The sequence below is a fragment of the Marmota marmota genome, unplaced genomic scaffold (assembly GCF_001458135.2).
Source record: "Marmota marmota marmota unplaced genomic scaffold, marMar, whole genome shotgun sequence".
NCBI lineage: Eukaryota > Metazoa > Chordata > Mammalia > Rodentia > Sciuridae > Marmota > Marmota marmota.
The window spans coordinates 3,531,369-3,546,443 of record NW_025999864.1 but is presented as its reverse complement, the minus strand read 5'-3'; the positions used below and the strand labels follow the sequence as shown (position 1 = coordinate 3,546,443).

Sequence of the window (15,075 nt, the reverse complement as noted above, 5' to 3'; positions counted from 1 at the left end):
GGGGCGTGGGGGTTGGGGGTATCTAAAAATACACAGTACATTGGGACTACTGAGTTGCTTAGCTTGATAGGATGCAATAGAGGAAGCGGAGATAAGACCCAATGATAGAGGCCTTGAATATTGAGTTATGGAATTTAGATTTTCTATACAGAAAATCTTGAATCTTGAGTTGTATGTGTATGTTTATGTAAATAATTTCCTAATTAAAAGAAATATGTTGAGATGGAATAATATTTTTTCCAATTAAACAAATAAATCTTATACTAGAAGATATTAAGGGTCATTGTTATTTTTGTTTTTAACCTCCCTTCAAGAACAATTATATACTCAGTCTATTGTTTCCCCCAGATTATTTTTGTAATGATATTGTTAGGGGAGTTAATCTCAAAATTAATCTGAACAAGAGTCAACTAACAGTCCAGCCAACATTTGACCTGTCTAAACAAAAATCTGCATATTCCAACTGTCCCTCTGACCAGAATTCACTTCCTCCTCCTTTTCACACAGGAAATATTCTGTCCTGGTGTTTCCTTTGATATATAAGGTCAAAGAGTTAATTGCTCTCACTTTTTTTTAAGAGCATGCTCAACATGGACTTTTTATATTTCCCTGAAGCCCAGCCATCTTCCAAGTCAGATTTTAATAATATCTTGACCCATAACCTTTTGTTTCAAAATTGGTTTTGGCAGGAAATCAAAGGTAGGGGAGTATCTATATTAAATATTGATTTTTTTAAGGATTTCTTTTCATTTTGCTCTTGCTGCCTTCCTCTCTTCAGAAGTTGACAGAAGATCTAATGAAAGGGTTAAAAACCCCTTTTAAAACTCCATCCTAAAATTTCCTCTTTCATTTATCTTTATTTACTTTTCTATGGATTATAATACTACTGTGTAGGTAACATTTCATCTCAAAAGTATAAGTGTGTCCTACAAGTATTTTAATAAAATATATTGACTTTCAATTTTGACTTTGAGATGTTCTATCAAGCAAGAATCCAATCTAAAATAAAATGCAATTTGAAGAAATAAATTTGGGATTTATATTAATTTCATCTTATTTCATAATAATACTAGCAGTATCCATCTGTTATTGAGTGCCTTCCTCTGCCAGGCACTGTCTTACAGATGATACAATATACTCCCTGGGAAATCCATGTGACGGTGATGGGCTGCATCATGTCCCTTCTAGATTCATTATTAAAGTCTTAAGACCAAATTTGACAGAATTTGGAGATTAATTTGGTAATTAGGGTTAAATGAAGTCATAAACATGGGTCCTAATCTAATAAAATCAGTGGTCTTAAAAGTAGAAGAAAGGGAGAGAGCTATCCCAGCACAAGCACTGAGGAAAGGACACCAGAGAGGACATGGAAAAGTCCTGTCTGCAGGCCAAGAAGAGAGTCCTCACTAGAGCTCCACCATGCTGGAGCCCTGATTTTAGGCTCCTCGACTCCAGATTATGAGAAAAATCAGCTCTGTTGTTTCAGCCATGGAGTCTATAGTATTTCACACAGCAGCCCACATTGACTGATACAGGCAAGGACTGTTCCCATTTTGTGGATTAGGAAACCAAGTAAGATGTCCATGGCAAAGCTGACATTTGAACCTGAGTGTGTCTGACAACAAAAGCCTGTTGCTTAGATTCCCATCTGAAATGTTGAGGCAGAAAATAATGAATAGATATTTAGATAGCCTTTAAAAAAATTCCCAAACCTTTTGGCTGTGTTCATGTTTTTATTTTACAGGTTTAACACACATACACAAAACCAGTGCATTATTCTCATTTTTCATTCTTATCATCAGTTTTTTTTTTTTGTGTGTGTGTGTGTGTGTACTAGCAGGGTGTTATTATTTGAGCTCTCAGAATTCCATGTTAATGTTGAAAAATGTAGCCAATCTTCCTGAAATTGCAATGTTGAAAAAAATCTGAGGTTTACGAGTGCTGTATTTGCTTTTTGTAAAACATATTAAATGCAAAATATCCAGTGTTGTGCCTGAAACTAATTGGCAGTGTCCCATTAACCATATTAAAATTAACATCTATTAATTGGATTAGAAATTCAGTGAGAATGACAGCTGCTAGTGCCTTTTACAGTTACTGTGTTTCTCTGCAATCCATATGGCAGAAATCACATAACGCTTTTTTTTTTTTCCTGTGGAAATAAACACTTAAGATAAAAAGGTTGACTTGATGAGATTAGGGAGTAGACATTTGTTATCCTTCCCTTCTTCCCTTTTTTTCCCATAAAAGATGAACTATCTTGTTTTTCCCTTTCACAGGTTTTCACCAGCTATATTTTTATATCTGATTAACATCGTTCCATCATTATGGCTCCTTGAAATGCATCATGGGACCCAGGTACTTCCTTTTGGAAATTGGAATATCCAGAGGCAAACTGCTTTCACAGTATGATCTGATTTATTTCAGCAACGCTCTTTTTCAAGAGACAAATTATCAAAAATAGAATAAAAGGCCATTTATAAAAAGAATGGATTCTGTGATCTGTCAAAAAAAAATAAAATATTATTTCACTTAAAATTTAAGATTACACAATTAATTAACATCTGTGTTAGTGACTGTGTTCCTCAGACTCCCTCCCTTGCTCCACACATGATAGAGTTCATGTGGAAATTTGATTTTGACCCTGGAAGCTATAGGGAGTTGCTGTGTTATGCCAGGAATCTTCAGGTCACAATAATGTGACATCCTGTAAAGTGACATTCTTAGGAATTATAAAACAAAAATAAACCCCCCTTTATCTGTACTTTGCTATGTAAATACATTTGGATTTATGGGGGCTTTTTAAAATACCGTTAATGCAGAAGAAAGGAGATTCTTTTGGGGGGTCTCCTGGGCCATCTTAGTGAAACAGGAAACCTATTCCAGAGCCCTGACATTCAGGCTAAAGCAGGGGAAGATGTGGAAACCATACAGAGAAAGGTGAGCTTACATGTATTAGATCGTGAGGACCTAGAAAATAATCTGGCTTCCAGTAAGAGTCACTAATCTTCATGTAGAGACTTTTTAATTGAGCAGCTTCCTACACAGACAACTCTAGTCAGCAGGCTTGCATTGGGTTCAGTCACTTACTGTTGATGGTGCTTTTGAGAAACTGAGATGGCCAGCTAGCAAAGCCCTTCAGACTCTAGCTTGGACTTCACAATTCCAGTCACAGGACTTTTGTTACAGATGAATTATGGTTAGTATCTATCATTTTAGTAACTTTATTGATAAATGCTTTAGACAGAATCTCTGAGAATTTGTCCCTGTACAGATTTCTTTGTTATAGGTAGTCATTTAATAGCATGTTTAGGTTATCTAATAATGCTTGCTCCAAATTGTAGGCACATGAGAGGGGAATTTAGCTCTGTGGACTATCCTTGAAGAAATCTCCAAGCAAATACAAATAATGAAGCAATAGAGAAACCATTTTCCTCCTTAAATCTTCTGGCTAAAAATCATTAAAGTGATAAACCATCTCTAGTTCTGCACCAAAAGTTTCTTCTTCTTCTTTTTTTTTTTAACTATAGATTTGTTGGTTCAAAACATCATGGCTTTTTTGAAAAGTATCATAAGGAGTTATGGAACTGTTTCAATCTCCTTACTACTTACAATTTTGAAGGGTATGGAAATAAGCTCAGGTGATTTAAATCAATTTTTTCCCTACATATCCAATTCTATGACATGGCTATCATCCACAACAGCAATTCATTTTACCAAATGCTTTTATAATATAAATGCATTGCACAGTTAATTGATATACGGGTCAAATACCATTACAACAAATAGCATGCAACCAAAAGCTCTCTTTTTAATAAAAAAAAAAGATTTTTGAGCCCCGGGCAGTACCTCTGTAATTTTCATACTACAAAAGAAATTGAACCGTTAGTAGTAATGGATTTGACACTGAGAATTAAAATGAATGCTCAGAGATTGAAATGGGCAGTGAGCTAGGATGGAGATAGTAAAAGTGAGAGAGACAAAAATTTTATGTATATATATATATATATATATATATATATATATATATATATATAATACATATATAGTATATATATGTATAGATATGTTTTCTTTCTCATATATATGTATATAAGATTGCAATAATGTGACATGCTGTAAAATGACTTTCTTAGGAATTACAAAACAAAAACAACCCCCCCCCTTTATCTGTACTTTTATAATTTAAATAGAATCCATATATATATGCTCCCATAAACCCAAAGGCATTGATGTAGCAAAGTACAGATAAAGGGGGGGGGGTTGTTTTTGTTTTGTAATTCCTAAGAATGTCATATATATATACACACACACACATATATATATGCATACATATATATGAGAGAAAAATATATCTATGCATAATTTAAATAGAATCCATATATAGATGGTTTCCATTTAAAGAAATAAGAAATGGCAGAATAAAGTGAAGTATAGCAAATCCCTTAGCCTACTCATTTAGGAAATTAGGAAATTCTGGTTATGATAATCACTTTTCTTTTTATAGCATTCTATGTTTCAGAGTGCTTTTAGATATATTTTCTCATTTATAATAAGTTAGGCATGGTGTATACATTTCTATTTTTTTTAAGAGAGAGAGAGAGAATTTTAATATTTATTTTTTTTTAGTTTTCGGTGGACACAACATCTTTGTTTGTATGTGGTGCTGAGGATCGAACCCTGGCCGCACGCATGCCAGGCGAGCGTGCTACTGCTTGAGCCACATCCCCAGCCCCCATTTCTATTTTATATAAGAAGACCTTGAGGATCAGAAAGTTTAGGAAATTTTCCTAAGGACACATAGGTAATCAACAGCAGTGCTGGGGCTTATATCCTAATGGACACCCAATCCATTAAACTCCTCTGTCTTTCTCAGTTGTCTATCCTATATTCTAAAGGAGTCTGCATTAGTTTGCATCTGAAGTTTTCATGATGAAAAAGAGTAATTTAATTTCCTTTCACATTTTACCATTTATTCTACATCCTCAATGTTCTAATCTATGATTTGGCGTGAGCAAAACATCTGTTTTATAAAGATGTTTATAAAGATATTTCCCATAGATATGTTTCATAATGATATTTCCCCTAGATCACCAATTTGGTACCTTCATTCCAGAAACTAGTGGAATGCATGGAAACAAAACAGCTATGACAAGTGTGACCTTAACCATTAGCGAGATTTGCTTATGAAGTGGCCTCATTAAAGTAATGGAAATGCTCTGGTCTTGATGGTGTCACAGACTGGTTTGACCTAAAGAAATGCTGTGGAAATTATTAAGATATTAAAGGTATAGTTCATGAAAAAATAGCAGGTTGGTACCCAAGTCATCTTCATAGAATCACTATGCTGTGATTAATGTAAACAATGTAACTACAAAAACAATGTAAGTCAGTTTAGGCTGAAGGAGTCAAATCACTTGTTCATTGCTGTCTTTATGTAGGTATACTTAAAGAAAAGTCTCATCAATCTCTAACAAAATAACATAAGTGGAGAGGAACTCAAATAAGTCTGAATACCGTAATATAGAGTGCAAAACTATTTGTTTCCAAGTTAGCTTATACTGTACTAAAGAATGACTTTTTTCCTTAAATAACAAGACAACTGTTGATTTTTAGTGATAAGGATGTCAAAAACATACGAAGGTTACCACTTTTAACATATAATCAATCTGCCTTCACGCCTGCAAACAGAATGGTCAAAATTTGTGTCCCATTGACCAGTAAGTTCTTAGCAATAGTCACAAAACTACTCTGTAATGAGGATTTGGATCTAAACTCAAAAATTAAACTTTTAAATTGCCACTATTTTTTCTTAGAGTTTTAGTTTCACACACGTACACACACACAAAGTGTGCAAACAGCTATATTTTTGCTCCTAGAGATATGGCAAATGGCCATTTTAAAAAATTATTCTTGTCATTGTCATTTCACCCATAACAGTACTTACTTGGGTGAAGTGCAAAAAACAAAACAAAACAAACAACAACAAAAAAACAGATTCTTGCAAGTCTTTTCTACTTTTTCAAGAAGAGCATAGAAGAATCAATGACTATCCAGTAAAATTTTTAAAAAAGCACGTTATAGCTTTCAATATTTTATCCTCTTAAATAATTTTTCTATAAAATCAAATGTGTAATCATGGCTATGGGGTGGTAATAGTGGTAGTGGTGTGTGTGTGTGTGTTTTAAAAAAAAGTTAGAACTGCAGATGTTTAAAAGTTCTTCAACCATTTTTTAAGCCAGTTTATAAAATATGCATGGGCTGTAGCTATGTTTTCAAGTGCTGTCTCTTTCCTCTCTTATATATACTTTTTCCATTTTTATCTGCAAGATAATAATTTTGTGCATTTCACTTGCAGAAATTTACAAGCAAAAAGAAGAAAGAAAGAAAAATTAAATCATCAAATTTCCCATACACCTAAATCAACCTAAAGTTAAAATGTCTGAACCACTGAACATAAGAAAAAAAAAATGTTAGAGTATTTGACAGGAAAGATTCAAAATAATTTGGTTATTTATTTAAGCAGAATGGTGTTTTGGATAATGAGGCTTCCAGGTAAGAAAGAAAGTAAGTGTTCTGACCAGGATTACATTGTTACGGCTGTTGGTTTGTATTATACTTATTCCAGGGTTCAGTAAAGAGATTCCAGGTATCAGTTATCAATTCAGCCATTCTCATGGTCACTCAGAGAGTCTGTGTCCTCAAGAGCCTCAAAGACAGGTAGTTAACCCTCTTCACAAATTAACTGAAAAGGGGTTTTCTATCTCAAGTCTGTATTCAGATATTAGTAAATGCTTATGTGTTATGTATAAGCATCACATATCTGCTCATAATATCTTGGATAGATTAAATCATTTCAAACTCTACCTTATTGCCTTTTTTTTGCATATTGATACCACCACAACCATTTTTAGCATTGTGATGTTCAATCTGAAGGACTGTCACAGAACATCAGTAGAAGAGAAGACACTGATCCCACCCTGATGTCTAAGGAGAAAGTCAATGGAGTGAATATCATTGAGACGGTGAGAGCTTTTCCTACCATTTATGAAAAGATCTATCAAACATCTATCAAACAGTTGGACTTCATGAGCATAATGAGCAGTCCACTTCTAGTTTATTCTTCCCTAAATACGTTTGCCAATTTAATTGTTTGGGTCAGAAAATTCACAAAATAATTGTATGTTATCTATTTTTAAACATTTTACATAGTATATTTTAAACATTTTACATAAATTTAATACTGTATATAACCTACAGTATTAAAAGACAATTCAGATACTATATAGTGGAGATATATACACTGAAATATATGCTATTCTAATATTTTAATTATATCATTCACACATTTGTATTCTAATTTTATACATATAATTTTTTTTAAAGTATTTGTTTTTCAGAACAGTTTAGGTTCACAGTTAAACCAAGAGGAAGGTACAGAGATTTCACATTTGCCCTTTGCCCTCAAATATGCACAGCCTCCCCTACCATCAACATCATGCAGCAGAGTAGTATATTGGTTAAAAATTGATAAATCTACATGGCCATCTCATTATCACTAAAAGTCCATTGTTTACACTAAGGTTTATTCTTGAAATTGTACATTCTATGGGTTCAGACAAATGAATAGTGGCAGGTGTCTACCATTATAATATTATATAGAGTATGTTGACTACCCTAAAAGTCTTATGTTCATTTATTCATCCCTCTCCTTCCTGCCAAGTCCTGACAGCCATTGGTCATTTTACTGCCTTTTTAGTTTTACCTTTTCTATAATATTATGTCGGTGAAATCATCAAATATATAGTATTTTCAGACTTGATACCTTATTTCATTTTAGTGCTGAATAATATTTCACTGTTCAGTTTATTTATCCATTTGCTTACTGAAGGACATCTTGGATAAGCATTTTGTAGTTTCTTCATGTATATATAATGTGTGTGTGTATGTGTGTGTGTGTATTTTCCTCTAAATATTTCATTAGGTTTATACGAAAATATTTCATTTTTGAGGGGGATAATGCAAATGATATTGCTTTTTAAATTGCAAATCTAATTCTTTACTAGTATATAGGAAAAAGTTTGACTTTTGTATATCAACCTTTATTTTGCAAATTTGCTTATTATAGGAAATTTTTGATGAATTTCTTAGGATTTTTTACATAGACAATTTTGTTTTCTGTGAATAAGAATAGTTTTATTTGTTCCTTACCCATGAGTATACATTTTATTTCTTTTTCTTGTCTTATTGAACTAGCTTAGACTTCCGTCCTATATTATTTGTTTAAGTATGTTAGAAAGGAGTTTTAGCCAACATAGAATGACTTTCTTTTTCTTCAAGGGTTTGGTATTTGGCAAAGCCATCATGGCCTATTTCAAAGTGGTATAAAAGAAAAAGAATCAAAGAATCCCTATCACTGAAACATGTTCTTGAAAATAATATATTGATTTTGTCAGTAAGAATAGAATTAACTTGGGTTTTAATTCTAATTCTAATCCCAATTTATCTATATCATGTTGGACAAGTTACTTAGTCTCTCTCAGTTTTTCATCTGACAATTAAAAAATTAATGTCTTTCCTGCTAGTGTTGTTCTTTTGTGAATTAAATAAGATGTATGTGAAGTTTCATAGAAAAATATAAAGAAGTGTACAAATGAAAGACTCTTGACCTTGCATGATTTCAATCAGGTCAGCATCTGCCTTTTCTTTTATTCTCCCTGTACTTGTTCATTTGATATCAATAAGTGATCAAGAGGAATAAGTGAACAAGAGAGATAAGTGAGCAAGAGGGGGTAGATTTTGCACAAAAATATTTAAGTCACTTGCATAAATAAGTTTAAATTGTCATTCTTAAGACCTAAGACCTAGTAGTCTTTAAAACTTGTAACATAATAAGGTCAAAATATACTTTAAATTTCATTTAGAAGGTAAATGGGCAAAAGAGTTCATAGGAAATGTATTAGTAGAATATAAATTTTTCTGAGTCTAAGAATAATGACAGACTGAAATTTGCTTGCTAATTTAAAACTTATTTTATAATATGTTAAATATTCAGAATAAAAATAATAACTGCTATTCTCTTTCTTAAGATAACATGATAAACATTATTACATTTTTGCTGTCTTGATAAGATACAGTTTTAAGGCAATAATAAATGAAAGGGAAGACTGTACCATGCTAAAAATATCTTCAGGTTAGTAAATTCAGATTTTAAATCTGCAAAAGAAAACTATAGGACTCCTTTTGTGATTTTAATATGGAATTTATAAAATTTTGCTATGTATTATACTTTGTTATAGAGTATAATAAAATGAGCAATGATCTTTAAAACATTGTAAAATTGGCTCTTTAAATATCATATGTGCAATCTCACTCAGAAGTATAAGGTTTAAATTACTTGCTAGTTGTAGCCTTACCTTAAGGCCCACGTTAGATGTATATTTCTTTTTTCTGTGTTCAGCAGAACAGAGTGTTATTTTCATTAGTAAGAGAAGGGTTAACTCCTGAATACATCTACAGATGCAAACTAACTTGAAAGCTGTGGTGAAGAAAGCATCTCTCTACAAGCTCATAATCCTTCTGTCTGACATTTCTGTTAAACAGGCCAAAGTTTTTGTACATAACTTATCTGCAGTATGTGAGACGACTTGGACTTTGGGACTTCATCAGACATTCCTGTTACTGCTAATAATTGGAAGATGGCTTCTACCTATTGGAGGTACCATCACTCGAGACCAGCTCTCAGAACTTCTCCTTATGTTTGTGGGAACAGCTGCTGACATACTGGAATTTACCAGTGAGACTCTGGGATTAAATAATGTGAGGTAAGTACTGCAGTGCTTCTTTTCAAGGCTAGTGCCATGCACCTCTCTTTCTGTTATTTGTATCTCATATGAACAAGAATTTGAGTATTTCCTATGTTCAATGTTAAGATAGTACAATTTGTAGCTATTTAGATACATGCTTGGAACTGATATGATGTTTATAGTATTACTACTACTACTACCACTACTACTACATAAAGGAGATTTCTACCAGATAAAAGGACGCATAATATGGCCTGTGGATAAGAACAGAAAAGCTGTGCATGCCTGTATGACTATAGGTCAAGTGGGGCCATTTTATGGGGAAAACTTCTGTAGTGGAAAAATCATCCCTAATTCCTCTTTCACATTACCAAGTACCAGGAACTGATTGTAAAATCCTCTTCTAGAGCACAGTGTAGCTGTAATTCCAAAAGACATGGAGAACTCTCTCTCTTCTTCAGTTGGAGAATTTACATTCCCTTGTGTGGATGTAGAATGGGGAAGATGAAGTTTTATTTTACAAAATTTTATTTTTAGTCAGTTTTGTTCAAAGCGCCCAAAGGCTTTTTGGTGTAGATGCCTATAAATTAAAACTTATTGAGTTGGTACTTTTATTTTTGCCACAAGCAAATAAACTCAGAATCCATGATCACATCTGTTTATGGAACTACTTTCTACCCATTAGGGATTTAAGTCTCAGTGCCTGAATGTACTTTAAGCTTGGGTTGTTTTGCACTATGCTATAAAAATAAATTGGAATGAGGCTGGCTTTTAATGCTACAGTTTACTTTATGCTGTGTTTCTCAAACAACATAACATAAAGCTGAGCAAAATATATTAACTTATTGAGTAAACTTAATATCTCAATTATAGTACAAATTATATTTATAACCATTGGTTATCTTTACAAGATCATTTCTTGTTTCATTTATATTAATTTTTCTTTTCGCTCATTAAGTTGACATATTCTTTTAAAAAGAATCAAATCTAAATTGGTACAATGTCTTCAAAGTGTTTATTTCTGTAGTTTTAATGCCTTATATTTTGTCTGTGATTTACACTGTATAATTTATTTTTAAGTAGTTTAATGATAATTATAACACAAAGTGATTCTAAGAAAAATGTGAAAATATCATGACAAATCACATAAAAATAATAAATATCTACAGTGACAGGGACATGACAATACAAGGATAACAAACTATAGCTTTCTAGAAATAAATATATACATGTTAAATATTTAGGGAAATGGGGGGGTATGTTTTACAGGCTAGTCATAAAAATCTGAGAAATACCAAACTGAATGACAGAAATGACATCAAGAAGCAATTTATAGATCTGTGGTTGCCAATAAATGTTGACTATTACATAAGTTTATTTAATTCCCCAGTCTCAAAAAAAAATCTTTGAAAATCATGAGGCCTTTATTCACCAACAATGGATTTGTTGGGTAACATGTGCCAGGCAGGGTGCCAGGCAGAGAATGGGTAGCACACGGTGGGTGAATGGTGAAGCAAGTGCTGCATGAAGGATGATCAGTTCTACCCAAAACAAGTCTATTTCAACTCAGTGAGGTTTTAGGTAACACATGATATTTCAGGATATTTAAATCCCCCGATTCCTTTCGGGGTCTACATATCGCTCTGAATACTTTCACAAATGTATATTTTTTAAAATTTTTAAACATGTATCATATTCCAAGCAAGCTATATCTACAGGTTCTACATATGCAGATAGAAAATATTTTAAAATGTATATATAGTGAACATATTCAGACTTTTTGTCTGGTCATTTTTTTTTCCTAAACCATACAGTGCAGCAACTATTTACATAGCATTTACATTATATTAGGTATTGTAAGTACTCTAGAGATGATTTAAAGTATATGGGAAAATGTGCACATATTATCTGCAAATAGTATGCCATTTTATATAAGCTTTAGTGTGTTTAGTGGCCTTTTGTAATCTCTATTCTACTCCCATGTACCTCCATTACTCAAATATCCTCTACACCCAAAGTCAAGTCCTAAAGTATATCTAGAATTTTTCCTGTCTCGTAAAAGCCAGGTTCCAGGGTCTGATTTCCTGTCTCAAGTCCTGCCTTTACTGCAAGAATTGACACTGTGAAATGTCTGTCTTTCAAAGGAGATCTTTAATCTTTTCCCACTGGGACTTAGCTTTCCCCCTTTATCAGGGAGAATAAAATTAATGTTTAAGTAAAAGATATTTATAATAAATTGGTTACTTCATTGTGGTCTGTTCAGCATAACTTGTTATTATGACATTTTATTTTCTCTTATTTTATTCTATATTTTGAGTTGACATTTTTAGGAGAAAGCCTACAATACAACAATGAGGGATGAGAACTACATCACAAATATGTCATATATATATATATATATATATATCCTGAAAGAGGCAGCGCATCAACAGGCCAGCCACACAGGCTTAAACCACAGTANTTTCTCAATGCCACCTACATTTCCCCAGGCACAGGTGCTTATAAATGGAATCATTTTTAACATTCAAGAGGGAATTATCAATAGGTGAATAAAAAAGTACCTGAGTAGATAGGCTTTATCTGTGTTAGATGAAAAAATACTAGAAATGTCTTTGGAAAGTTTTGGGTGGTTTTCCTTTCCTACACTGTAAAGAGAATTGTAATATAGCCTTTTGTGGTAGGCATTGTGGGTGGTGAAGTAGTTTAGATTATGTATTCTTGAGAGTGTTTTAGTTCATAACTCAAATCTGGCATTTGCTAGTGGAGTGATCTTGAAGAAATTTTATATTAATTCTTTCAAGCCACAGTTTTCTTGTATATGCAATGGAGGTGATAGCAATAGTACTTAACTCACAAGTTTGCTATGAAGATTGAGTTAACACTTATGAAGCAGTTAGAATAATACATGGTGAAAGGTATTAAAAAATCTTATTATTCTATTGTTCTGACAGTCCCAGAAGTAAAATTAAAGAATTACTTTAGTGTACATTTTTGGAAGCATCAGCTTTAAATTTTTTGGATATGATCAAATATTCTCACTGATTTTCCTATCAGAATTTTCGAGCACTTATATACAATGCAATATCACTTAATTCAGCATATATTATTAGTCTTATGAAGGCTTTTCTAACTCAAACATTTTAATTTACTCATTAAAATTGTGATTTCCCCTTCTTTTTTGATTGTGATAAGAACATTTAACATGATATCTACAAACTTAATAAAATTTTAAGTGTACATTATTGTTGACTCTGAGTATAAAGTTATACAGAAGATCTCCCAATTCTTTAAATAGTTCTTTTATTAAAGAATGTTTATGTATGCACATATATACATGTATATATAGATTATATGTATGTATGTTTGTGAATATATATATATATATATATATATATATATATATATAAATTTTTATATTTTTATTTGAGAAAGGGTCTCGCTGTTTTGCTGAGGTTGTCCTGGAACTCACAAGTACTTGGGATCATAGGAGTGCACCACCATGCTCCACCCAAATCTCTTTCCTATATTGTAAATAATATGTCAGATATCATTTTTTTTAAAGAGAGAGAGAGAGAGAGAGAATTTTTTTTTTTAATATTTACTTTTTTTTTTAGTTCTCGGCGGACACAACATCTTTGTTTGTATGTGGTGCTGAGGATTGAACCCGGGCCACACGCATGCCAGGCGAGCGCGCTATCGCTTGAGCCACATCCCCAGCCCCTCAGATATCATTTTTGAAGAATAAATCAATTTACTCCTTTGGCACAACTGAAGTTCATCTGATTAATTTTATGAATTTATCTAGGTGTCTAAATCTTATGATCTTACAATTTTTTTCTAAGCTGAATTATTTTAATTCTAAGGTCTAATGATATTATCAAATTATAAATTTGTGGCACCATAAATAAAATCTAGATTTAGAATATTCTCATTACTCTAAAAAATATTATAGCTTTTTGCCATCAATTTTCACTTCTGCCACCCACCATAAGCAACCACTAACCTACTTTCTGCCTGCACAGATCTTTATGTTTTAGAAATTTCATGTAAATGGAATTATAAAATATGTATTCTTTTTTGTCTTTGTTTTTCATTTGGCATACTGTTTTAGGGTTCATCCATGTTAATCTGTCTGGTTCTTGTTTTAATTGTTGCATACTATTCCATTTTATGCATGTGCCACATTTGTTTATTTGTTTAGTGGATATATATGTGCATTACTTATAGCTTTATGCTATTAAGAGTGATGTTGCTGTGAACATTCATTTATCAACATTTCCATATGTTTTCATTTCTCTCCCATAATTACCTAGAAGTAGAAGGACTAATTTTATTTTAAGTGCATATTTAACTTTTTAAAAAACTTTCACAGTTTCTAGAGTAGCTTTACCATTTTATATTCCCAACCAGCAATGTATGATAGTTCTATTTTCTCCATATTCTTGCTCAGACTTTTTTTTTTTTCATTGTGGCTCTAATTTGTATTTAACAATGAACATTATTCATTATCTTTGCACATGCTTATTAGCTACTTATATATCTTTATTGAAGTGCCTATTAAAATTTTTGCCCACTTTATTTTGTGAAGGAGTGTACCAAGGATTAAACCATGGGGTGTTTAACCACTAAGCCATATCCCCAGACCTTTTTATTTTTTATTTTGAGACAGGGTCTCACTATGTTGCTGAGGCTTTGAAGTTGTGATCCTTCTGCCTCAGCCTCCCCAGTCGCTAGGATTAGAAGTGTGTTCCACCAAGCCTAAAAAATTTTTGTTCATTTAAATTGGATTATTTTATTATTGAGCAGTAAGAGTTTTAAAATATATTCTAGATACAAGTCCTTTATAGGTTATATAAATGCAAACATTGATACCCATTATTCCACTTATTTTTATAATGTTATCTTTTGAAGAACATAGTTTAAAAATTTTGATGTCCAAAGCTGTCAATATTTTCTCTTTTCTATCATGCTTCTTGGTGTCATATCTAAGAAATAATAAATTAGAAATTAAAAATTAAAAATCAAAAAAACCTTCTTTCAATTTTTTAAAGGAATTTTAAAAATTCTTTCATTTATTTTTATTGTCCAATTTGACTTCATTTTTGTGTATAATGTGAGGTAAGTTTCCAACTTGCTTTTTTTTATTGTCATTGTCCCAGCCCTGTTTGTTGCCCAAGCTGGGATTAATTGTTCCAACAATATTTTTTTAAAATATTCTTTTCCTATCACGTTGCTTTGGCATCTTCATCAACAATCAATTGACCACAGA

At 32.2% G+C, this 15,075-nt stretch overlaps 1 protein-coding gene across 2 annotated transcripts in view; it reads left to right on the top strand.

Annotated features, from left to right (window-relative positions):
• Positions 1–15,075, top strand: part of Tmem26 (transmembrane protein 26) — a 46,038-nt gene that overhangs the window by 14,971 nt on the left and 15,992 nt on the right. The window contains exons 2-4 of one of the 2 annotated variants that reach the window (XM_015504695.2): positions 2,280–2,358; positions 6,915–7,025; positions 9,604–9,824. In XM_015504695.2, the coding sequence (XP_015360181.1) occupies positions 2,280–2,358; positions 6,915–7,025; positions 9,604–9,824 (411 nt within the window). Of the gene's footprint in view, positions 1–2,279; positions 2,407–6,914; positions 7,026–9,603; positions 9,825–15,075 lie in introns of both variants that reach the window. The other variant, XM_048814399.1, reaches the window with a different exon arrangement.